Consider the following 25580-nt stretch of genomic DNA (forward strand, 5'->3'; position numbering starts at 1 on the left):
GACGGGACAGAATCCTATGTGGACATGACCAAAGGCTTCACATTTTGTGCCTCTCTTCAGTCATCCCACAGCACTGGGACTCGCTCACTCTTCACTTATGATTTTCGTGTGAACTTCGCGGCTCTTCACCCGCAGCTTGTTGACCTGAGACTCTGCGATGTCAGCCCGCTCCTCAGCTTCCTCCAGTTCATGCTGGATCTTGCGGAATTTGGACAGATTTGTGTTGGACTGCTCCTCCTGAGAATAGAAACAGAATCATAATAAACCCATGCTGTAATCTTTCTAAGCCCTGTAGACTGGCAGAAACAGGAGTTGGCATCGTACCCTCTCCAAGATCGAGATCTTGCTTACCATTGAAAGTAATTTTATCATTCAAGATTGGTGTCCCAAAATCATCTCATTTCCATTTTGCAACCAAAATATCTTTTTGTAAGGATCTTATTTGTGTGTGTATTTGTCTGTCTGTCTGTCTGTCTGTCTGTTTTTGTGTGTGTATGTAGACACTCTTGATGGCCAGAAAAGGGCTTGGATCTCCTGGAGCTGGAGTTACGGGTTGTTTGTTGTTAACTGCCTGACATGGGTGCTGGGAACCAAACTCAGATCCTCTGGGAGAGCAACTAGTGCTCTTAGTGACTGAAGCATCTCTCCAGCCCTGACGACCAAAATATCTGAATTGACATATGCCATAACGGAAGGGGGAAAGGGAGATTAGAGAAGTCAAGAACATGAAAAGGCCATCTGATTAATGCTAGCTGTTAGGTGATAATTGTTAACCGAAATTAGTTATTCCTTATCATAGTAAGAATGACTTAACAGTCATTTAAAACACTGAAATGTCCATTGACGTTTACTGTAGATCATTTTGGCACAAAGTGGTTGTTTCCTCCTGATTTTGATATCACGATTGTCTGGCCAGATTCCCGATGAAGACATGGTTATATTGTAGGACTTAAGCCTATGTATCCACTGATAGACAATTCCTTCAGTTAAGTACGGCTTTTAGTGCTGAGTGGGCTTATTTATTTTTATTGCGTAACGCAGCCATGCTGTGATGGCAGTCAGGAGTAAGGCTGCCTTCATGTCTTCCCCCGTCCTCCCTTGGACGGGCTTTGGTATGAGGGTTATGCGAGCTTTGTCATGTGAATTGGAAAGCTTCGCCTCTTTTTCTCATTGCTCTTGAACAGCTCACATAGCTGAGGATTATCTGTCCCTTGAAATTCTGAAAGACCTCTCCGGACCTGGGTCCTTTTCAACAGTAGCAGGGTAACGTGTGTTCTTCAGAAAAAAATGGCCAGTTTCTTTCTGATCTCCACTCACTAAAACTAAAGACACTATACTAAAAACACTCCTCTATGGACAAGGCGTTTTTCCCTTCTTATTACTGATGTTCTATTTGCATTTCCTCTAATTTTCTTCATTAGGCTAGCTATAAATGTATTTGTTTTATTAATTCTCCAAAGCTATTAGGTACTATTAAAATGTCAAATTAGGAAATAGCACACTTGAATCAGCTAATTCCTACCTTTATTTTATCCGAATTTTTGCTTCCATTTGTGTTATTAGTATTAATTTCTAGATTGGATATGAATTTATTTGTTTATTTTTATTTTTGATTAATGCTAAAAACTCAAAAAGCAATGGATTAGCCCTCTAAGTAATTTTAGTGTTCCAATATATATATTTTTAAAAGCTGCACCTTACTTGTAATTTTATTTATAATAAATAATTATCTGGCAATCATGCTTTTCTAATGTATATTTCATCCTGAGTTATTTTTTACTTTTATTGTTTTATGTGTGAGGATATTTTTCCTGTATGTAAATCTGTGAAAGACTTGTTTGCCTGGGAACTATAGAGGCCGGAAGAGGGTGTCAAGTCCCCTGGAACAAGAGTTCCAGATGGTTATGGGTGCTGGGAACTGAGCACAGGTCCCTGGAAGAGCAACCAGGCTTCTTAACCGCTAAGCCATCTCTCAGCCTCCAAGAATGATTTTTCAGTTTGCTCGTTAGTGGTTAGGAGTCTGGGGAGTTCTGGTATATTTCTTATCTCTGTATTGTTTTGTCCCATCACGACCACAGAGAACAACCTGTATTATTTCTGCTTTTAAATTTTTTGTGGGTTTCCTTTGGAAGCTGGGGGTTTCCCTTAAAATCAAGTTATTATTACTAGAAGCAATAAGCAAAAGTACAAAGATGTACACAGCCCCAAAGTACAGAGTCTGTATATAGAAAATGATGTATATACTAAATGAGGCAGCAAATTAAATTATTTGGTAACTTTTCTCAATCCAAGGACTTCACTCTTCCCTCCCCTAAAGATACTCACAGCCTCCTCCGCTTGTCTCTTGTAAGATTTCACTTTTGCCTGGAGTTTATCCACCAAATCCTGAAGCCTGAGAATATTTTTTCTGTCTTCTTCTGTCTGCAAGATTGTAAGAACCACAGGGCATTACTCCCAAAGCACGTGCTACCACTGTTGAGTATCTCACACATCTGAGGGGCAGTAGTTGCTAAGTATACTGCCTACCTGGTAAGTGAGCTCCTTCACTCGCCTCTCGTGTTTGCGCAGACCTTTGACTGCCTCCACATTCCGCTTCTGCTCACTCTCAACCTCGCCCTCCAGTTCACGCACCTACAAAAGGGAAGGCTCTGAAGAATTTTGTTCCAATAAGGCATTGGAAACACGAGGGAAAGGACAAACACAGGGACCCACCCTGGCCTCCAGTTTCTGGATCTGCTTCTTGCCGCCCTTCAGCGCCAGCTGCTCAGCCTCGTCCAGACGCAGCTGCAGGTCCTTCACCGTCTGCTCCATGTTCTTCTTCATCCGCTCCAGGTGGGCGCTGGTGTCTTGCTCCTTCTTCAGCTCCTCCGCCATCATGGCGGCCTGATAAGAATATCAAGATAAGCTATCGGCATCAGGAAGTCTTGCTGCTCAGTCGGCATAAATGTGACTCTACTCACATCAGTGATGGCTTTCTTGGCCTTCTCTTCTGCGTTGCGGGCTTCCTGGACGATGTCCTCCATCTCTCCTTGCATTTGGGAAATGTCTGTCTCGAGCTTCTTCTTGGTGTTGATGAGGCTGGTGTTCTGGTTAAAAAGAAGAGTTACAGTTTCTGATGTTATCAAAGCATTTAGTGGTAGTTACTTCTTGAAAAATATAGGATAAAAATTTTTAAGTAAAAGAAACGCCCTTCCCAACATTAAAGATTTCTGTTATAGACCACAGTTGTCCATAGAAAAAGATAGAAAGGCTGCAGAATAGTCAGCATCTTTGCATGCATGGGGGGGAGATGAGACAGCTTTATGATTTTATAGTTGTCGTTTACCATCCTTGCGCATAGTAGCATTACAACAGATGCTTGTAACATGCCATTCCTTCCTAATAAAAATGCCAATGTGGCTAGTAAGCATGAATAGGTATGCTGATATAGTAGAGTGTAGGCACCCTTAAAGTGTTCTAGAGAATCAGTAACGATTGCTAATATAAAACAGTGGGAAACTTCTCAGTAACAGTGAAATTTGGCAGAAGTTAAAACCTGGTTGCCTTATGAGAAGTCCAGGCTTTTACGTTCTGAGATGCTTAAGCCTAAGCATTTACTGCTGGAAAGTCTTTGTACAAAACCCCACCTGGGCTGGGCGATGGTGGCGCACGCCTTTAATCCCAGCACTCGGGAGGCAGAGGCAGGCGGATCTCTGTGAGTTCGAGACCAGCCTGGTCTACAGAGCTAGTGCCAGGACAGGCTCCAAAGCCACAGAGAAACCCTGTCTCGAAAAAACAAAAAAACAAAAAACAAAACAAAACAAAAAAAAACCCACCTGGGTGTGGAGGAGCTGCACGCGCTCACTGGCATCCAGCAGCTCCTGCTCTGCAATCTTCCTGCTCCTCTCTGTCTGCTCCAGCGTGGCCCGCAGCTCCTCGATCTCAGCCTGCAGCAGGTTGGCTCTGCGCTCAACCATGGCCAGCTGCTCCTTCAGGTCCTCCTGGCCCCGGAGAGCATCATCCAGGTGCAGCTGGGTGTCCTGTGCAATAAACAATCAATGAGACACCGCGTCCTCGGCCTGAGTCACCCCCTCGTCTGGCACCTACTTCTCTCGGTGCCACCAACCTTGAGGATGCCTTGTGTGTTCCTGTAGTTTCTCAGGGCCTCGGCAGCCATGCGGTTGGAGTGGTTCAGCTGGATTTCCATCTCATTGAGGTCTCCCTCCATCTTCTTCTTGACCCTGATGGCGTCGTTCCTGCTCCTGATCTCCGCGTCCAGCGTGCTCTGCATGGACTCCACGACTCTGATGTGGTTTCTCTTCAGCTGGTCGATCTCCTCATCCTTCTCGGCAATCTTCCTGTCGATCTCTGACTTGACTTGGTTCAGCTCCAGCTGGATGCGCAGGATCTTTCCCTCTTCGTGCTCCAGAGATGCCTTAAGGACAGTGAGAGGCGACATCAGCAAACAACAAAAAAGCATGCTGGAGTTTTGCCACACACAGATAACAGCGTTTCCCGCATCTATTTACTCGCCCTGTGGGTGGACTCAATTCTCCCTGCAAATGTTGATTAACCAAGCAAGTAGCCCGTACCTCTGCTTCTTCTAGAGCAGCCTGAAGTTCGCATTTCTCTTGCTCTATTTGTTTCTTTATTTTCTCCAGTTCATGGATACGCTTCCCTCCTTCTGCGATCTGCTCCGTGAGGTCAGAAATCTCCTCTGTTAATGGGAGGGAGACATGTAAGGATGTAGTCAAAGCATGACATAGAGGAGCGACCCCTCCGAGCCATGGGTACTGTTGGGAGAGAAAGGGCCTCACGCTGTAAGTTCTTATTCTCTCGCTTCAGGGTTTCTAGCTGATCCAGAGACTCCTCATAGGCGTTCTTCATCTTGAAGAGCTCCGTGCCGAGGGAGCGGGCCTCCTTCTGGGATGCCTCCAGCTCGGCATGTGTTTCCTCGTATTTCTGCTTCCACTCTGCCAGGATCTGGAAAATCAGGAGCAGTGAGCTGCTGTGACGGAGAGGAAAAGGTACACGGAGCAGAGAGAGGATGCTTCGGAAACCACCTTGTCGAAGTTCCTCTGCTTCTTGTCCAGGGCAGCGCAGGCCGCGTTGGTCCTCTCCACGTCCAGCATGAGGTCCTCCACCTCGTTCTGCAGCCGCTGCTTCGTCTTCTCCAGGGAAGCACACTTGGCGTTCACGGCTTCCACGTGCTCCTCAGCCGCCTGCAGACGCTGAGCCAGCTTCTTCCTTGAAGATTACATACATTTTAGGAAGAAGAAACCATATTTAAAAATATGAACTATCACCATATTGAAGAATATCAAAAATGAAATATTAATAATTATAAATTATGTTATACAATTAATGTGTAATATATAACTATATTGTATATTAATTATACTAATATAGTATATTAATTAAAGATTAATAATTAGATAAAAGTCACTGGGGATCTCTTAAGAACCAGGCATGACTATACAGCAGTGGACAAATGTCACCTGCTTTGGGAAGCTCACAAACAAGTGAGAGCAATCAACAACAGTCAAGTCTGAAGTTTCTTAGTAACAGCTTTAGGATGTAAGTGCCGTGAAGAGAAATAAAACATGATACTCCTTCGGCAAGAACACTAGGTATCTAGGGACGGTCTTGCTAAGAACCCAGAGTGAACTAGGGGGAGACCTACAAAGACTGTGGCTTACAGGGGAACCAGTTGGTAAAGAAGCAGCAATGAACCCCGGGGCACTCGACAAAGAACAACAAGCTCTGTGGTTAGTAATTGTTACCTCCACTGGATTTTAAGTCAGTGGAGCAGGGATGTGCTCATTCTATTCAGGGATTATTGTGACCGTCCGGCAAACAGAAGCTGGTCTGCAATGTTGCAGCATGGATGTGTAAAGTTTCCTGTGCCATTCTCTCCCAAACAGGCACGTACTTGGCCTCCTCCAGCTCCTCCGTGCGCTGGATGGCATCCGTCTCATATTTGGTCCTCCACTGGGCCACCTCGCTGTTGGCCTTGGACAGCGCCCTCTGCAGCTCAGCCTTAGATTCCTGCTCCTCCTCGTACTGTTCCCGGAGCAGGTCGCAGTCGTGGCGGGAGGACTGCAGGGCATGGGCCAGCGCGTTCTTGGCCTATGGAGATGGTCACACCTTCATTGTACTAGATACTTAAAGTATTCCCTCTCCTCAGAGCTGATGGAACTGGCTCCTTTTAGGGTCAATACTTAGAACAAAATGCTTTCAGTCACCAGCTTTAGAACAATAATCACCTTTACTTCCTCTTCAAGCTGCCTCTTTAACTCCTCAATCTGTTGGGTAAAGGCTTGCTTCCCTCTTGATAACTGAGACACCAGCGCTTCCTTCTCATCAAGCTGTCGAGAAAATTCACCTGGGAAACAGAAGAACCAGCACTGCTGTTCTCTAAGGGAGGAACATGTTCCGGAGCCCAATTGAGAAGTAAATTTAACACTCAGCACCTCAGATTGAGAGTTCGGATGCTTAAATTATTTGCTGACCTTTCCAGGCTCTGTGCAAAATCTCTGGGTGCTCTAATGAGACGTTCATAGCGATCCAGATGAATAAATACAGTTTAAATTCCTTTTCCTGCTCCATCGTGACGTCTTTCTTATACAGTGTCACACAAAATTTGGTACTGGCTGTCCAAACAAGTATCCAAAATCTACTTATAGAGACTTGCACATGCATGTACTTACGTGTGTGTGTGTGTGTGTGTGTGTGTGTGTGTGTGAATGCTACAATAGACATGTGAAAGTCAGGAGACAACTTTGTGGAGTCAGTTCTCTCCTCCCATCTTTATGTGGGATCTGGAGATTGAACTCAGTACTCCAGGCTGGTGAGGCATTGCCCACTGAGGACTTCCAGAGTGATTGAGAGATGGGCATGTATGTGCATTGCCCCGTTCAGAGATTGCGTTCATGCTGACATAAACGAAAGGATAAGTAGGGCTGTGGACATGACTTAATGGCAGACCACTTGCCTAGCCTGTGTTTGATCCCCTGGGTTTGATCCCCTGAACTGCAAAATAGGAATGGCAACAGCAAAGAACACAGGCTGAGACAGAAGCCCTGCTTTCCGCTGGAGTGACTCCTCATCCCAGCAACTGCTCTGTAGCTAAATCCTCGTGACCTTTGTGTATCAGAGCTTGAACTAGTCATGACCTTAGATGCAAGTGGAGACTGAGCCTTATGGTGAATCAGCCACGTTCTCAGCTGCTCATATCACCAAGCCATCTATTCTTAACTACCTCATCTCTATGCTCAGACACCATGGAAAACGGAGAATTACCAGATTCGGTCTGCAAGCGTCCCCTCTGGCTCGTCAGGTCGTTGATCAGCCGCTGCTGTTCCTCCTCCTTTGATTTGAGCTCGCTCACCTGGTCCTCCAGGGTGCGGCACATCTTCTCTAGGTTCCCCTGAAAGAGGGAGTGAAAGAAAGAATGATGAGGCTCTGGGAGAATAACCATCATTGTATCTAATTCTTCTACAAAGGGGAAAACATTGGCTTGACCAAATAAATCAAATTATCCTATAAATTATGTAATCTAGACAATGTCTTTCCCTTAAAGTAAAATTATAAAGCTATGTGCAATAGAAATAGAAAAGTTTGAAGATTGAATTCTGATTTTATGATTCTGTAAGAATTATATGGTCTGTTCTGTAAGAGGATATTAAAAATACTTCGCCGCTTTTATATATACTAGAATATTGTCATATAATAAAAAATATGAGCAACCTGTCCTATGCAGCTGGAAACCTGAAGAACACAGATGACCTGTGCTCAAGTTACCTGCTAACAGTGGAATGGTGTGATGTGCTGGCCTTTTCTCGCATTTCTGTATTACTGCAATAATGAGTGACATAATGTATATGAAGTGCCCTGGGGAAACTGTGAGTCCATATGGATTAGAATCATTAATATCAATTTCCCAACCATGTACCTTGGCCTTAGACACTGTCTCTACATTACTAGCGAGGTCGTCGATCTCCATCTTCATCTCGCTCTTCTCCTTCTCCAGCTTCTGCTTGACCCGCTGCAGGTTGTCGATCTGCTCCCCAAGCTCAGCCACGCTGTCTGCGTGCTTCTTCCTCAGGGTGGCCGCTGTGGCTTCATGCTGCAGGGTGGCCTCCTCCAGGTCCCTGCGCATCTTCTGGAACTCAGCCTCTCTCTTCTTGTTCATCTCGATCTGGGCGGAAGTGGCTCCGCCAGCTTCTTCCAGCCTCTCGCTGATCTCCTCCAGTTCCCGGGAGAGGTCAGAGCGCTGCTTCTCTGCTTTGGCCCTGGAGGCCCTCTCTGCCTCGATTTCCTCCTCCAGCTCCTCGATGCGGGCCTGGAGGTGGCAGGAAGAACAGATTCAATTTCTTGAGTCAGTCATGTTTTTCTTGATGAGTTAGACTGATGGAAGCCATTGGCTTACCTGCAGCTCCTTGATCTTCTTCTGCAGTTGAATGCCAACTGCCTGCTCGTCTTCGATCTTGCTCTGCAGATTGCTCATCTCAAACTCTTTCCTTAAAGAAGAAACACAAGATAGAAATTCTGTTCACCGCCAACATCCGAAGCAAAGCGCTAAGCAGTTGTTTCATGCTTACTTTTTGAGCCTCTCATCAAGCTGCTGTTTCTCATTTTCGATGTCCATGATAGATTCCTGGGCTAGCTTCAAGTCACCCTCAAGTTTCCTCTTGGCTCTTTCCAGGTCCATGCGAAGTTTCTTTTCTTGCTCCAAGGACCCCTCAAGCTAAATGAATATAGTGCTGTGTCAAAAGGAATGTATAGTTCCTTTAGAAGGAAATTATTCTTATTAATACACTACTTACATCATCCACTTGTTGTTCAAGCTTGATTTTGGCTTTGGTCAGAGTATTGACTTTGTCCTCCTCTGCCTGCAGGTCATCCAGGGTCTGCTGGTGGGCCTCTTGGAGGGCTTTCTTCTCCTTGGTCAGCTTGGCGATGGTTTCGTCCAGCCCCGCCATCTCCTCTGTGAGGTTTTTCACCTTAGGAAGCAAACGTGCTTTGCATTATGTGTTATGTTTGAACATATTTGCTCTTATGTTTTACTTTATAATTTAAGAGTTATAGCTTTCCAGGAATCTGTCTCACACCTTGTTCTCTGTGGCATGCTTCTCCTTCTCCACCTTGGCCAGGGTCAGCTCAAGGTCATCGATGTCTTTCTTCAGCTCTGAGCACTCGTCCTCCAGCTTCCTCTTCTTGGCCGTCAGCTCGGCGTTGATCTCCTCCTCATCCTCGGCTCTCTCTGTCACCTCTTTGATTTTGGCCTCCAGCTGGATTTTGGTTTTGATCAGCTGGTCGCATCTTTCCTCCGCATCAGCCAAGCCTTCAGCTTCCTGGAATTGGCAATACAATCAACATTAGAAAGAAAGAATCAAATATATTTCTATGATAAGACTTTAACTTCCTTGATAATTCAGTATAGTCTGGTGTAGAACACTATCACCCTTCAGCTGTCTATACACTAATGTGAGGCCAATGGATGACAAGATGTTCTTCAAGGAAGCTATAAGAAAGAAAATCTCTCTCCATGTTGTCTTCCCTTTATTTTTTGGGTTTGGTTTGTGTTAATCATCTTTGAGAACTCTCTTCAAATTGAAAAGAAGCCACAATTCCTGTAGATTGATGAAATGGTGTAGGCTGGAAGAAGACAGACAGTTGTACCTCATTGTCACGGCAGTGGCTTGGGTGTATTTATTGGGCAGCGAGAGAAATGTGGCCATTTGGAGTCTCTAGCCATCTCTGATAGCCATCTCTCTACAATGAGTGATTCCCTGCCAATTATACATCTCCCTTATCGTGGTCAGAGCATCAGCACTTCATCCTGGTTAGGGATACCCAAAATAGTGCCCCAACTTACAGCCTGCACTTGGAGTTGCAGGTCATTTTTTTCTTTCAACAGTGACACCATCTTTTCTTCCAGTTCCTTCCTCTTTGCCTCCGACTTGGAGAGCTCGTCTTTGGTTTTCTGGAACTCCTCCTTCATGTTGGCCATTTCCTTCTCGGTCTCTGCGCTCTTCAGCAGGGGTTTGATCTTGAAGAAGAGCTTCATCCAGGGCCAGTGCTTCACATTCATGAAGGCGCGGATGTTGTACTGGATGCAGAAGATGGACTCCCTGAAATGCAGTGTTTACTAATTAGATACTCTGTAGACTATAAAGCAAGAGTAAATCTTGGAATCGAGGGTTGGAGGTTCTTTCTCCCTCCATCCTACCCCACTCCTCACTTGCATTCAACCTTGAAGATGAGAAAAATTATACTTCATGGTGATGGTCAAGAACTTGTAGCCATCCATTTCTCTACACCATTGCATCTCAAACTAGGACATGGTTAAGAATCACTCAAAGAGATTAAAAAAAAAAAAAAAACCCTGACTCTTGAATTCCACTCCCAGAATTCAGACTTATAGTGTTTAACATGGACATGAAATTTCACATTTTTAATAAGACACACAGATACCAATGTCACAAATCAAGGTCCCTTTGGGAGGCATTGCTATTCATCAGTACTTCAAATACTCTCATTCAGATAGCAGAGGGCAGTGAAAATGGCAAAATACCATAGTCCTTGACAGAGGTGAGTTTAAAAATCAGATTTCTTTGACAGTCTCTAGTTTTACATTTTAATGTGTGAATTTTGCATTCTATGCTATGAAGGTACATTTACCTTAATTTAGACCACTTAGAAATTATTAACCTTCATAAATAGGTAGTTAGCTCCCCAAGTACAACATGGCAGTGTGGTCAGAAAAATTAAGCCTAACTGAAAGTAACTTGTTTATGTGTATACATTGACCACGTGAAATGTTTTTCATCACTGGTCCTGAGACATCAGATTCTGTCATCTTTTAGTTCTTGCCTCCATCAGTTAGACTAGCAGGAAGTCAACTCCTTTAGTGACACTGTAGTAACTTTCTGTGAAAAGTTCTTCACAAATACCCTATTTTAAATTATGATATTTCAGTAATAGAAATGATTCAACTGAAGAAATAGTTTTAGATATTATATAAAACCATTTTTGATACCACTATACATTTCAAGACTCCCTATTTAATGATGTTTAATAAATCATGTCATAGCTAGCAGAAGAAGGGCAAAAATTCATCTCTACCTACTCATTGGTGTATTTTCTCCTGTTTTATCAAGAAATATCTATGCTTGATACTCCTCAAGTCCTCACCCAGACACTCAGGAGATGTTCAGTGCTGACAGACCTTAAATTCTCTGCCCCTTTCTCACAGAAGTTTCATTTATTCCTTCTTATTTTGGTCTTCTTGTCACACCTAAGTCCTAACTGTCAGCCACCTTGAGTGTATTTTTGAAGACACAAGGTGTGAATAAACCACACATTTTTATACCTCCTCTCCACCATCTTCTGGTACTCCACTCTTGCCAAGAATCCTCTGCACATGGCCTGGGTGCGAGTAATCAGCTGAGCCAACTTGTCGTCTCTCATCTCCTCTAGGAGCCCCAGAAGACCAGCTTTGAAGAAGACCTGTGTCAAGCAATGTTGCAGATCAGAAACTTCACACTGAGTTTAAAGGAACAGGAAGATACGAGGCTGAATTTTGAGAGGATTACCTTGGTGTGACCAAACTTATACTGAGTGTGGTCAATGTCGATGGAGCCAAGGAGCTTCTCAGAAGCCTTCTTGCTATCAATGAATTGTCCCTCAGGGATGGCGCTCGCATTTAACACCTTGTATCTGTTAAAGTAAGTGTAGTTTGTAAAGATCTGTTTTACAAACAGTAACCAAATTCTAAATGATTTATTTAAAATTCAAAGCTTTTTCTAATTGTTGTTTTGTTTACCCACAGATATTACCTGCATGTTTTTTCAACCTATTGGTTATATATTTTTAATCCCTTGTGCCTTCCTTTATAATTCCAATGTTCCTCTCTCTTTGTCTCTGTCTCTGTCTCTGTCTCTCTCCTCTTTAGCCAGTCTCTCTACATATAGTTATGGCTGTCCTGGAACTCACTATGTAGACTAGACTGGCTTCAAAGTCATAGAAATACACCCACTTCTGCTTCCTGGGTGCTGAGATTAAAGGTGTGTACCACCATACCTATCCAGTTCTTACCTTTAAAAAAAAATCAGACTCTGTCCTCAAGGATTATATCATTTTGCTCATTTTGTTCACATTTAAGAGTATATAGCCTATGCAATATAATGTATTATTTTTGTTTGGTAAATGTGTTTCAATGGAAGATCATAAGTCCAAGAAATCTGGTTATTTTAATTAATGAATATAGTAACACTATTAATTAAAGAAAAAAAATCTATGAATTTGAGAAGAAAAAGGGGAGGGAAAACATGGGAGGAGTTGGAGGAAGGAAAGGGAAAGGGGACGTGATGTAATTATATTTTAATAATAAAAATAATAAGGAATATAATAGATGAGGTTTTGGGTTTGAGAAATGATCCTATAAGTCTAATAACAAATCTCAGATGCCCTTCATCTTGAGAACTGCTATTCTTTATCAACCAGCTCTAGACTCAAAGACCAGTGCCCTGCAGCTGCCACCCAGAACTTTTTCTTGATTCTCAAGATCAGCATATCAGGGAGCAGAAAAGAGATCTAACTAAGAGCTGTCACCAAGACATGCCTCCTATTATTCTAGGAAATTCTGAGAAGCTCATCTGTGAGAGAGAACTGAAATCAAACAAATCAAGAAGGTAACCTATTTGAAGCTAACTCTACGTGCAACATCCCAACCCGGTGACTTATTAGTTTTGACTTTAAAAGACTTAATTTGATCTCTTTGAACCCTATTCATTTGGTCAGAAAATGCAGTAATAGTAGTTCTTATCTGGACTGAGCAGTGGTGAATGTTAAATGGGTCAGAGCAGTGAAAGGGCAGCTCTCCTAACTCCTGAATCTGGAGTGTGTATCTATGAGCCTTAAAAAATCTAGTGAGCATTTTGCACAGAGCTTAACATATAGTGTTCTTTTCTTCTTTTTTTATTTTATTTTTTCGAGGTAGAGTTTCTCTGTGTAGCCCTGGCTGTTCTGGAGCTAACCCTGTAGAACAAAATGGCCTCAAACTCAAGAGATTTTCCTGCCTCTGCCTCCCAAGTGCTGGGACTAAAGGAATGCACCACTACCACATAGCAAATAGTATCGTTTCAAAGTGTTGTAAGACTCAGAATCTTTAGTTCTTTTGTGGCAAATTAAAAACATTAGAGTATACTGTTTATGTCAAACTTGTTTATACTAAGCATCAAAGACACATCATAATTTGGAGAACCTGACCTCTGCTTGAAGTCTGCGTAGAGGATCCTGCTGGGGAAGCCCTTCCGGCAGATGCGGATGCCTTCCAGCACACCGTTACACCTCAGCTGGTGCAGGACCAGTTCGTGCTCCATGGCCCCTGGAAATGCATGTTTATTTCACAGCAGAACATAACAAAGGTGTGGCAGCCATGCTTTGCGCTTTCACTCGGGAGTTTCTTACCAGGAGTCTTGGTTTCATTGGGGATGATGCACCTCACGAAGTGGGGGTGGGTGCTTCTAAGGTTGGTCATCAGCTTGTTCAGATTCTCCTGTGAGATCAGAAAACCACTGTCAGAGTATCAGCAGAGGGATGAGCAGTCGGTGATGTCTATAAAATCGACCCGTGGCTTGGGCTGACTGACTGCATCACCAGTGATCTTTCTTTCTGTTATTGATTATGTGTATATGTGTATGCATGCATGTATACCACTCTTGTGGAGCTTTAGACTGACACTGTGTGTCAGCCCATAGGTGTCTTCTACCTAGTGGCTGAGACAGGGTCTCTCATTGGACTAGAACTTTGTCACATTGGCCAGAGTGTGCTGGTCTGGCATCTTCTAAGGATCCATCTGCTTCTGCCTCTCATATTGGTAGGATTATAGGTGAACACCACCATACTACTTTTTTTTAATGTGTCTTTTGAGACTCTGAACTCAGACCTCACCACCTACAAGACAAATACTTCACCATCTAAACTCCCTGCCATTGGCACAGGAGGACCAGCTTTCACCCAAAGAAGACCCTGTTGCTTCTGCTGAGATGTTGGTCCTCAGTCCATCCTGCTGCATTCTTGTTGGCAGGAGGGATGCGTGTCAAAACGCTTGGGGTGTGCTTCTTTTCACTTTAGACCAGCATTGTCCTGCTCTCCTCCCTGACCTTTGGCCCCTCAAAACATCTATCTACCTATTAAATGGTGCCTCTATCTTTTACTAAACTCGATGATTCTTCATTAAGGAAATACAATCCTGCACCATATTTGGACCTTGGACATTTTGTAGAGCTCCATGGATAAGGTAATGACTTTAAAACTTGGTACCGACCACTGATTAGATCAGTAGCAACCGTGCATTAGCTAGGTTGGCTGCTAGGTTGCATTAATCTTACTTGTTTTGATGTTGGTTTAGTTTGGTTTAATTTTGGCCTTGCTGTTGTTATTATATTCACACAGTGTACCCTAGACTGTTTTCAAATTTTCAGTCCTCCTGGTTCTGCCTGCCAAGTCCAGGATTACAGGAGTACACCACCACAATGGACGGTTTCCTTAGTCTTACCGATATATTCTTACTCTTTCTGTACTTGGCTTTGGTGTTTGTCACCCAATTAGATTATGAATGGTGGATCATTAAGTTCCACTGGAGTTCCTAAGAGGTCCCCCTCATTCTGTGATGGCTCAGAAAGGTGAGATAAGACAATGTCCGACTGATCTCTCCCGTTTCATATTAACAGAAGCCATAAATGTCAGCGCTTTTCTAGAGTCTCCTGAAAAATGTGATCTCGTACTTCTAAAGCCAAACTCCTAAGGTAATTGGAGGTGCTAGAGTTTGCTCTTACTCTGAACAGAGCAGACACGGTCTGGAAAGAAGATCCCTTCTTCTTAGCACCTTTCTTGGCGGCCCCACCGCTGCTGGCCTCTAAGGAAGGAAAAGGAAAGCGTCATTCAAATACACTCTTGAGTCAGGGGGCTCCATCCTGCCCATTTCTGTGTTTTCCATGCTCAAGGGGAACCCTCTCACCCCAGGAACATCCTCCCACCATATGGACCCCCTTAAAATCTTGTTTTATCAACTAAGTTCACACCCACTTTCTGTAATTCGCCATCTGTTTGGAGATGATGTGAACAGCAGTCACCTACCCATGAAGAGGTGAACTTTCTGACATTGATACTTGGCACACAGTGACTTAAAAATCCTCAGTAGAAGCTAGCACTGAAAGGCAGGATTAGGTCACTGTGTTTTCTTTACTATCCCCAGATGCTTCCCATTTAGTACAGTGGGAGAAAGAGGAAAGAATTACAGAAACCGGAGCTTCTCCTTGGTTAAGAGCCTGGTAGTTCTTTTCTTGCCATTGTGATAAGGTCTCCATCAGTAGGGAGGTGACCCCAAATATTTAAGCTCCATATAGCCTACCACTCAAGGAATGAGGGGTTTGGCACACCACCTTCTGCTGGGGCTCTTTCACCAGCCTCAAACTAATAGCTTGGTTGTAATAGTAACAGAAAGTTAAGACTTGGAGGCCTCACCTGCTTCAGCAGTTTGAGTTCCAGAGAAGAGGTAGGCCAGAGTTTTCACTGAAGACTTCTGGTACAGCCCAACCACAGTCTCATTCAGGGGGTCCTTGTTCTTGTCCAGCCAGCCGGTGATGTTGTAGTCCACGGTGCCCGCATAGTGAATCAGGGAGAAGTGGGCTTCAGCCTTGCCTTTGACCACCTTAGGCTTCTGGAAGTTGGCAGACTTTCCAAGATGCTGTTCATACAGCTTGTTCTTGAAGGAGGTGTCTGTCGCCTTGGGGAACATGCACTCCTCTTCCAGGATGGAGAAGATGCCCATCGGCTGGATTGAAGGTGAGACAAAGGCATCTGAGTATGTATACACGAGCAGCAGGATACACGGGAAGGGGGCTCAGAGCACACGAAGTGGGGGATACCTTCTCGATGAGCTCAATGCAGGCGGCCAGGTCCATCCCGAAGTCGATGAATGTCCACTCGATGCCTTCCTTCTTGTACTCCTCCTGCTCCAGCACGAACATGTGGTGGTTGAAGAACTGCTGCAGCTTCTCGTTGGTGAAGTTGATGCACAGCTGCTCCAGGCTGTTGAACTAAATAAATAGATATGTGTATTTGTCTCTGAAATTAAATAGGCATTTTATTTACAGTAATTTTTAGAAGGTAGTATCCACATCATTGGTCAGGAGAGTTTCTTTTGCAATGCAAAATAAGCATGGAAAGTCTGAGGCGCGGGGAAGTCACTGTTCATTGCTGTTTTATAGAAAGTCTTAAGTCGGCATTAATTCTATTTTTTTTTTAATTTCTTAACTTTGCACAGTTTTCCTGAGTTTCGACTTGATCTCCCTAGGTTTATTCCAGCTACTCCCTATGTCTTCCAGAGGCCACATCTAAGGGCAAACTCTCAATCCCTAAGAAAGCTGGTTCCAAGCCTATATTGCAGGAACACCACTATGGTCAGAATTTCAAGTGATTAGCAATTGTTATCTAGTGTGAAACGAAAACAATAAACAAGACACAAGAGACCACGTATAATATAAAAACCCCACCAAATAGCAAATGAACTAGATCTACTTAGCTTAGACCCCTTTTCCTTGCTTTTCTATATTTTCTGTTAAAGCCAAGTTTTATTATAATAATTAGAAAAGAGATAAACTTTTAAAAAGCTATGAGCAGGGAAATGTATTTCATGATCAAATAGAAAATTTTATTTCGTGATATTACATTAACAAGCATTAAATTTTAATTGCATTTAATTAATGATGATTCTAAATTATCAAGCCTTTCTCAGCCTTTATTATCTCCCTAAGTATCTCTCAGTGATTTCTGCACTGTAGACTCAGAGCATATTATGGGTTACTCAGTTTCACTGTGCTATTTAATGTCTGCTTTCTTCACATCTTGGGAGTTTTAGAGCCGCTCCCCTTCCACATTCAAACTCTTTCCATCCTGCAGGGTCCTCATTACATGTGTTGTTTGTCGTTTGCTACAGGAAATGTTTAGTAGGTGACAAGCAAATCTCCTTTAAGTCGTCATATCACAGACAGAGGCAAGAAAGGGTCCTGATATTCAGAAAATCTTAGTAATATATTCATTGCTATAAAGATGCTCCATCCATCAAGCAACTCACATCAAAGATCTCAAAGCCAGCAATGTCCAAGACCCCGATGAAGTACTGCCTGGGCTGCTTGGTGTCCAGATGCTGGTTGATGCGGGTGACCATCCACAGGAACATCTTCTCGTACATGGCCTTGGCCAGGGCTCCCACCGCATTGGTCACCTTGAAAGATGAAGATAGAACTCTTGAAATTACAGGAGGAATGTACAGTGTTCTCTCATCCCTTGTGGTGGTTTTTAATTAGGTATTTACCTGCTCTACAGTCTGACCCTTGGTGACGTACTCATTGCCGACCTTGACCCTGGGGTAGCACAGGGCTTTGAGCAGGTCAGCAGAGTTCAGACCCTGAAGATAGGCAGCCTTGTCAGCAACTGAAAGAAAGGGTGGATACAATGGTATTAGGTCCCAAAGAAGTCCGTTTTCATAAAATAATAATAATAATCTTTATGTGTGTTGTACAGTGTTCTCAGTATATTTTTGATAGTCTTTTGAAAAATCTCACTGAGTTCAAGACCTTGACTGCCCCAAATCGTGTTTCTGCTTTACAAAGTGTATCATTTAAGTGCTCTGTGAAGCTCAGATCTAAAATGTGAGTGTGCCTTCCTAGGAAAATTCAGGGTAACGCATTCAGGGTGTTCCAGAAGAAGCGTGACATCAGCAGTACCTTCAGTGCCATCTGGCTCAGCTTGCTCCTCACGCTGCTTCTGCTTGAACTTCATGTTCCCATAATGCATCACGGCTCCCGTGAGCTTGTAGATGGAGACCTTTTCTTCATTTGTGAAGCCCAAAATGTCAATAGCACTCTGCCAAAGAAATCAAGGTGATAACTGTTAGATTATGATCTGCTATTTAGAGCTCGCATTCCCATTGCTCACAACAAACTGGTTACACTGAGGAAACCACACCAGCACTTCCGGAGGGAAGGGTGTGGACAGGATGCTTTCTGGAGCAGTGAGGTTATAGGTGTGTGTCACCACATGAGTCAAAAAGAAGCAAAGGTGAAAACATGGTCAACCTCAGACTCTTATTATTTTGAGAAGTTGCACCTCCAAGTCAGCAAGGACTTTGGCAAACTCTGGGATGATGAATAGTAAAAACCTGGTGAGGGATAGCATCTAACCCCAGGGGTCCGGGGGTCCAGGGTTTGTTTAGCACCCTCAACTCTTTCTTTGCTGTTTCTTCTAGAGACTCTGAGTAGTTATCAGAGTGAACCACATCGCTGACCCTGCACAGTCATCCCAAGCATTGTTTGGGGTTCTACTTACATCTGTGGCCATCAGTTCTTCCTGGTCATCAATGCTGGCCACACTGATCTCCCCTTGGCTGACAAATGGGTAATCGTATGGGTTCGTGGTAATCAGCAGCATCTCTATGTACATGGAAAGGAGCAAAGATGAGCACAGCCACTGTCTTCGTCAAAGCAGAAGATTTTCAGATTCATAATAAGAGGGTGAAGGATGATGGACGTGCACTAAGTACCTTGAAGATGATGTCATGGTAGTCCCTATCAATGGCTAGTTTTTAAACATTGCTACAATATTACAAATGGTATGCCTGTGTGAAATTTTCAAAGATGAAAGATTACCTCAAACTAGTATAGTCTTTCTCATGGTGAGTATTTAAAAATCAGAAATGGAAGCAAACTAAAGCCTTAAAAGAGAAAGCATATTATTAAGTAAGTTTTGCCTATCTCTAGTGTGTAGCACTGTGCAACCATCCACAATACAGTGGCTCAATAGTAATATGAAGAAAACCATGACACACTCAGTGTGTGTGTATACATGTATATGTCTATATATACATATATATCTCACAAAAGTATTACCATAACTTCAACTGTGTAAATTTAATGCATTTATTCATACATAATGATATAAGTATAGAAAGTGAATAGATGATGTTTATCTAAGTGTTCATATGGTTATTTCACAGAAATTGGAGCTAGTTTTTTGCTTTTCCCTTGCTTCCTTAAGAATTTTTATGATAAGCAAATACAAATTTTAACAAACTTACAGAGCTTCCTCTTCTTTGATACTGGAGACTGAACTTGAGCTCAGCTCTGAGTTATATAATCAACCCTATAAAGCTATTTTTTAATGAAAATTAAAAAAAAATAACTCAGCAAAATTCAAACACGGAGTATCAGGCTGAGCACTGACAGGCGTGGTGTGGTGACTTCAGAAAGGAATGGACTTTCCTTACCAATCAGCTCTGGCTTCTTGTTGGATGTGATCTGATAGAAAATGTGGTAGCTCCTTTCCGCCTTGAGCTGGAAAGTGACCCGGGACTTCTCTAGCAGATCTGGAAGAAAGCAGATGTCAGCAGGAAACTGTCAAAGTTGACCTGGTGAGGGTTTGGCAGTCAGCGACATTAGCAAACCTCAGGACAGAATGGCGCTACAGACAAGCACTCACAAGTCTCGATGTCCGCAGACGCCAGTTTCCCCGTGGTGCCAAAGTGGATTCTGATGAATTTACCCTTGAAAAGAAAACTAATATGTCTACTTTGTTTACAATAACATCAAATGGTTGAAAATGTTCAAAACACTTGGGACAGTACTGTTTTAATTTTTAACCATGCCGGAGACTACTTGCAACAGGAATAAAATGCCTATCTTCTATTTTACAAGTAGAAGGATTTTTATCTTTGAGTTTAGAATTCATGAATATAATATAGGAGGCAATGCTGTGTTAATTAGCTTGGATTAATTAGCCCATGATGTATAAAATATATTAAAACATCCCATTGCTTCCCATAAATATATGCAGTTATTGTCAAAATTAAAAATATTTTTTTTTTACAGTATCAATAGTGGACAAGAGACTCACAAAGCGAGAGGAGTTGTCGTTCCTCACGGTCTTGGCGTTGCCAAAGGCCTCCAGCAGGGGGTTGGCACTGATGATCTGATCTTCCAGGGTCCCCTGCAAGGGAAAGATCAGTTCTCACATCTCAGGCTCAGGAACTTCTAGCCTGAGAGTGCCCCCAAAAGAGCCTGGACTCTGGGACAGTCAGACCCACCTGCATTTTGCCAGTGGGAGCCTCCTCCTTCTTCTTGTCCCCAGTGACTGCAATTGTTGCAAAGTACTGGATGACACGCTTGGTGTTCACAGTCTTCCCAGCCCCGGATTCTCCACTGTCAAATCAAAACAATCAGAGGAGTCGCCGCATCTAGCAACTTCCACAGCCATGAAAAGAAGCATGGAAACCTACTTACGTGATCAGGATTGACTGATTCTCCCGGTCTACAAGAGAAAATGCAGGCACTTAGCGTCGTTTCGAACCCAATTGTAAATGGCTAGAATAGTCTAAGGGCGTGAAATTTCTATTTCTCAGTTGAGCTGCCTTAAGGCCTGGTGCACACTGGCCTAACATCTTCCGGTTTCTCTCTCTTCTGCTCCCCTACTTAGCACACGTGCACCCATTTACACCAACAACCACCACTCTGACATCTTCCCAGACATTTCATTCAAGGGGGGAAAATCCTCCGATGAAGAAAAAGGCTGAGAAACCTTGGTCGAAGGGGTAGCGACAAGGCTGCCTTTTACTGAGGCACAAAGCATTCTTCCTAATATTCTACCACTAAATCCATATCTAAACTAGACCTGGCCTTCGCGTCCCCTTTTGGTGACACATTAAGTTAGAGACTCATTCATGGTGGACCAAAGGATTGATGAGGCTCCGACGTTAGCAATGTTTTGATGTGTGAGGAGTAGCAGGGGGCAAAGGCAGAAGCCTTGACAGTATCATGTTTTCAGAATAGTTTTAGGTGGAAGCAAGAATTTGTTTGGATGTTTTACACTGACTAACGAATTCTCCAGGCCATTTCCAATGGGGCCACAAGTACTTGAGGTCAACCTAGCTGAGCCAATCACCAGAGAAGTTGTCACAACGGAAGATTGTAACGCCAGATACTCCTTAAAATCTGACTGGTTGGTTCTGGCAAAGGCAGTACCCTTTGTACTGTTGGTCACAATTCATGATACCAAGGAAAAACCACAGAAGCAAAGTTTGTTTTCCTGCTTCTTGCCTTCTGGTAATAGAGAGCCAGTCTGTATGCAGGGCTGTGCCTTTGTGTGCATGTATGTGCATCTGCACAGGGGTGCTTTTTTTTTGTGTTCGTAAGTCTCCCCACAGGTAGCCTCTATTGACCTTTACACATCAAAGAGCTCAGAAGCCATTCTATGCTATGTCACACGAGCCTCTGTGAGAAGGGATTACCCCAAGTGGTTTGATATAATTAATTTGAGACTCTCTTTAGGGGTCTACGGGAAAAGATTAGGCACATACAAAGTAGCCAAGTTACTCACCTGTCAACATGAACTGGTAGGCATTGTCAGAGATGGAGAAGATGTGGGGCGGGGCCTCCTGTCGCTTTTTGCCTCGGTAGGCTGCCACCACCTCGGGGTTGTACACCGGCAGCCACTTGTAGGGGTTGACGGTGACACAGAAGAGGCCCGAGTAGGTCTGTGTAAGTAAAGAAAAAATGACTACCCAAGAGCCCTGCTTATCTGTTCTACTCACTTAGTGGAGTTTTAAGAAAAAGAAGTACTTTCCATGAGTACATTTTTTTTTTTTCTGGAATCAGCGCGGAATCCAAAGACTGGCAGATAGCAACATCTTTGAGGGAGTGACCAATTCAGAGTTCCTACTGCTTCCCCTGGGACTTGGGGTTTTCACACAGCAGGAACACCAAAGTCACGTCTATCCATTTGATTTAAAGTGTGGACTTTAAAAAATGAGGCATTTTTGTTGTTTGAAAGAGATGGGAATATATTTCCTCTGCAGAATTGAGACAATTTGAATGTATAAGACTATAAATTTGAACATAAATGTATTCAGCAATAAGGGGTGATTGGGGACTTTGGAACACTTTAAGACAACATGATAAAAGCCCTTCAAAAATAAATGGGACAGTATGTAGATGTAGCACCATGGGGAAACACTGTAAAATATTTTGAGTTCCAGAGTGACAGAGAGCAAATAAATGCATCATGATTACAATGCAGGGATTTAAAAGGTATCTGTCAGCTGGTTAAGGACTGGCACCAACCAGGAGTATAAGCATCTGACCTATGTGGACGTCACCCAGCTGAATACCCGTGCCAGCTAAACTGTGTAAAAATATGAATATGTAATATATGTCATTCAAAATGTTTATTGGGTGTGTGTGTGTGTGTGTGTGTGTGTGGTGCCAGGACCCTGCAAGGGAGTTAAACTAAAACATAAGTGAGACAGTGTTCCTTGAGACATTCATAGGCAATGCAGGAGATGGAGAAGTCAACGAATGACCAGGAAAAACACAGTCAATGTGAAAGCAGGGATAGGAACAGCAGGACAGAGGACTCAAGGCTGCCTGGGGACACTGGAAGGAGCTCCAGGATGAAAGGACCAGAAACAAATTACTGTTACGTGGGGAGAAAGTAAAAATGAATGAAAATTGATCCCTAAGAATTCCACTTTGAAATATTACAATGTGTTTATCTTTTCCTTGGTTTGAGATGATTAGGCAATGGCAATGGAGAGGGAAGGGAAGGCCTAAGCGTGTTTGATCAACAGGTCTGTGGTCAAGTCAGACAGCCAAGGCTGTGATCTTCTCTTGGGAGAGAAGATCAAGCGTTGCTTTCAGGATGTGCCTTACATTCTCAATAATAATCCGTAATTCTACTGGTGACTTCAAGTGACTAGTAGATACTTGTGACACATTTGTACATCAGTGTGAGTGTTAGGCTTTTAGGGCACATGGTGGTGGCAGTAAACTCTCCCCTCAACCCCCATGTAGGGACGCTCACGTAGATCATCCAGGCTGCATAGCGCTCTTTGAGGTTGTACAGCACAGCGGGCTCGTGCAGGTGGGTCATCATGGCCATGTCCTCGATCTTGTCGTACTTGGGAGGGTTCATGGGGAAGACTTGGTCTTCCTTCACCGTCAGGGTCTGGTCAATAGGAATCAGTGTCAAGTGAGTGACCAAACCTTCAAAATGGAGCACAATGCCACACATGCAACACGGCGGGCTCTCTACTTACCGCTCCCCCTTCGGTTTTCACGGTCACTTTCCCTGCATCTTTGCTCTGAATCGTTCCTTTGACGAAGGATTCCTTGGGCTCCGCCACAAAGACAGATGTTTTGGCATCAAAGGGCCTATTCTGGGCCTCGATTCGCTCCTTTTCAGACTTTCGGAGGTAAGGAGCAGCCTCCCCGAAAACGGCCATCTCCGCATCAGAACTCATGGCTGCTGAACTCACAGACCCTAAAAGGAGATTTTTTTAAAAAAAGAAATCATAGTCTGCACTGTCCAGTATACCAGCAGATTTTTAAAAGTTATTATTATTTGAGTTGTATGACCATTTTTCCTATACATGTGTACGTACATATGCATGCATGCATGTAATTATAACATGCACTATGTGCATGCCTGGTACCTGCAGAAGCCAGAAGAGAGAGTGACGGATCCCTCCTGGCACTGGAGTTACAGATGGCTGTGAGGCACCATATGGGTGCTGGGAACTGAATTTGGGGCCTCAACAAGAGCAGCAAACATTATTAACCACTGAATCTTTCTCCAATCCAAGTCACACATCTTCACAGAGTCTGTCTCAGGGGTCCAGTTGTAAATTACACTAAGAAGTTCTACTGCTACCAGGCTGCAGTTACTGAAGCAAGCCTCACAAGAACAAAAATACATGAGGTTGCAGGGATGCGTGCTCAGGGCTTGACATCCAGCATCTCCCATCTTGAGACAGGCATGCTAGCTGGGAAACCAGATTACAGGTAGAGTGATGTTGCCCAGGACTGTGTGACCAGGGGTAAGTCCCTTGATCGTTTTGAGTCTCAGTGATTCCCTCTTTTGGGCAGGGATTATAATCCCAGCTTCTTTTCACTCTGAAGCCCGGATGATGGGGTGATAACGTGGGAAAACCATGGTAAAAGGACAACTAAGTAATTGGAAAGGGTTCCGGCTACTATTTGCACATAAAATGTCATTTACTCTAATGTCACACATCTTTCTGGCCATGTAAGGTAAGGCAACTTTATTTCTTCTTGTAGATATTCAGCCAACTTTTTCCAAAGTAGTTTTGGAAGAATTTTAATTTTGTTTCCTCCTACTCCACCTGCCATCCCCCTCTTTTGGTTGGATGCTGGGTAGACCTATTCCAGCATGATGCTTTTGCACACTAAACCAAGTCAAACTCATGAAGGAGGCAACCCACACCCACCCTCATCCTTGTGCTCCCACGTGGCAAGGCTCCCCATGCTCTAAGTTTCCTTGTACAGAACATGAGACCTGGCGGCTTGTCCTTCCCTACTTCTAGGTACAGGGAGCAGAACAATGCGAGGTGGGGATGGAATCCTGCTGCCCTACTGCAGGCTCAAATGCTCACTCAAATGCTGGTCACTCATTTAAATCCACTCCCCCAGTCTCCCTCTCCAGAGAAGCAGCATGCAGTACTAACAGGGCTACTGAATGCCTTGTTCCCATATTAAAATATCTCACTATGTTCTGGATTCATATAGTAACTTTTCTGCAGGCCTATAAAAAGTTTAAAAGAGCCATTGTTCTAAGTATTTTCTTTCTTTCTCGCTAGAGATCATGTTTATTGAATGAATTCTAAGCAAGACGTACTTTTACAAAAAAAAAAAAAAAACAAAAACAAAAACAAAAACTGAGCTTTTCTACCAAGGGCATTTTAGTAGTTTGTTTGTTTGTTGTGTTTCTTGTGGAGACTAAATATATATAAGAAATATATTAGCATTTCTTTTTGCTCCCTTGTCCTTTGCTACAAGTGCCAGAGTCACCAGTGCAGGGATGAAAGTCCTCCCTCCCTTCCCAGTCCCTCTCCTTAGATGCAGTTGTTAGTGTTTCCTGCGACGAGCGCTTTCTCAAAGGATGCTAAGTGACAGGAAACCAGAGACTCCCCATCACACCTCCAGGGACCGGTTAGTCCAAACCTTCCTTACCTTACTGGTAAACGGAGAAGACGTGGCTGGGAAATGAGAGGGTCCTGTATGAGAAAAAAAGGAAGGCACTTTATAAGTTGAGCAATAAAATCCCACTGGCTATGGGAAGCCGAAGGCACCAGAATTCGCAGATGTGAAAACACCACACCGGGAGCTGCAGCCCAGGCGGTGGCCAGTGTCCTGCTCCCACCTACCTTGGAGCTTTTTAAAGCAGGACGAGTCAGCCTTGTGCGGGACTCTTTTATATGGATAGCTATGGAAACAATGCAGCTGCCTCTTCTTTCTTAAGTCAAAAGGAATTGTCTGGCAAAAACTCTCTTGGCAATCCAGCGTCTCTGCATGATTCTCATTCATATTAAGAATGGTTGGATATAATTAGAAATATTTTTCTTATTGAGTATGTGGATAAATCTCCTATGGATAATTTGAGAAGATTCAGGCTGGAGGATAAAGGCAGTGGCCAGCAGGGTACCTGGCTGTCCTCACGACTTCTTTTTGGCCTCGCCAGAC

General features: G+C 43.5%; 1 protein-coding gene across 1 annotated transcript; it reads right to left on the reverse strand.

Annotated features, from left to right (window-relative positions):
* On the reverse strand, positions 1-25208 carry LOC126513899 (myosin-2). The gene is made up of 39 exons (XM_050162476.1): positions 25071-25208; positions 23138-23361; positions 22903-23046; positions 21421-21577; positions 20328-20355; positions 20132-20246; positions 19942-20034; positions 19528-19591; positions 19316-19414; positions 18379-18482; positions 17778-17916; positions 17366-17484; positions 17126-17275; positions 15918-16088; positions 15514-15823; positions 14826-14905; positions 13456-13543; positions 13255-13372; positions 11580-11703; positions 11357-11493; positions 9860-10115; positions 9093-9335; positions 8808-8984; positions 8583-8728; positions 8411-8501; positions 7934-8323; positions 7282-7408; positions 6246-6364; positions 5912-6108; positions 5043-5226; positions 4797-4962; positions 4572-4696; positions 4106-4414; positions 3816-4019; positions 2961-3086; positions 2713-2883; positions 2527-2631; positions 2326-2421; positions 1-237 (listed from the first exon to the last, which is right to left on the reverse strand). The coding sequence occupies exons 2-39, from the start codon at positions 23339-23341 to the stop codon at positions 85-87; spliced, it is 5829 nt and encodes a 1942-aa protein (XP_050018433.1). The 5' UTR covers positions 23342-23361; positions 25071-25208; the 3' UTR covers positions 1-84.
* Between the last annotated feature and the right edge of the window lie 372 nt (positions 25209-25580).

Source organism: Alexandromys fortis, unplaced genomic scaffold (genome assembly GCF_014885135.2).
Source record: "Alexandromys fortis isolate MF-2015 unplaced genomic scaffold, M_Fortis_MF-2015_v1.1 scaffold_84, whole genome shotgun sequence".
NCBI lineage: Eukaryota > Metazoa > Chordata > Mammalia > Rodentia > Cricetidae > Alexandromys > Alexandromys fortis.

What these genes read in the sequence shown, in the direction of transcription:
- LOC126513899 (XM_050162476.1), bottom strand. Translation starts at nt 23,341, where the DNA reads ATGAGTTCTGATGCGGAGATGGCCGTTTTCGGGGAGGCTGCTCCTTAC. An exon ending in CAAGAAGCCAGAGCTGATTG is followed by an intron (nt 18,483 to 19,315) that starts GTAAGGAAAGTC and finishes CCATGTACATAG; the next exon opens with AGATGCTGCTGATTACCACG. An exon ending in AGCTTGAAGAGGAAGTAAAG is followed by an intron (nt 6,109 to 6,245) that starts GTGATTATTGTT and finishes CCATCTCCATAG; the next exon opens with GCCAAGAACGCGCTGGCCCA.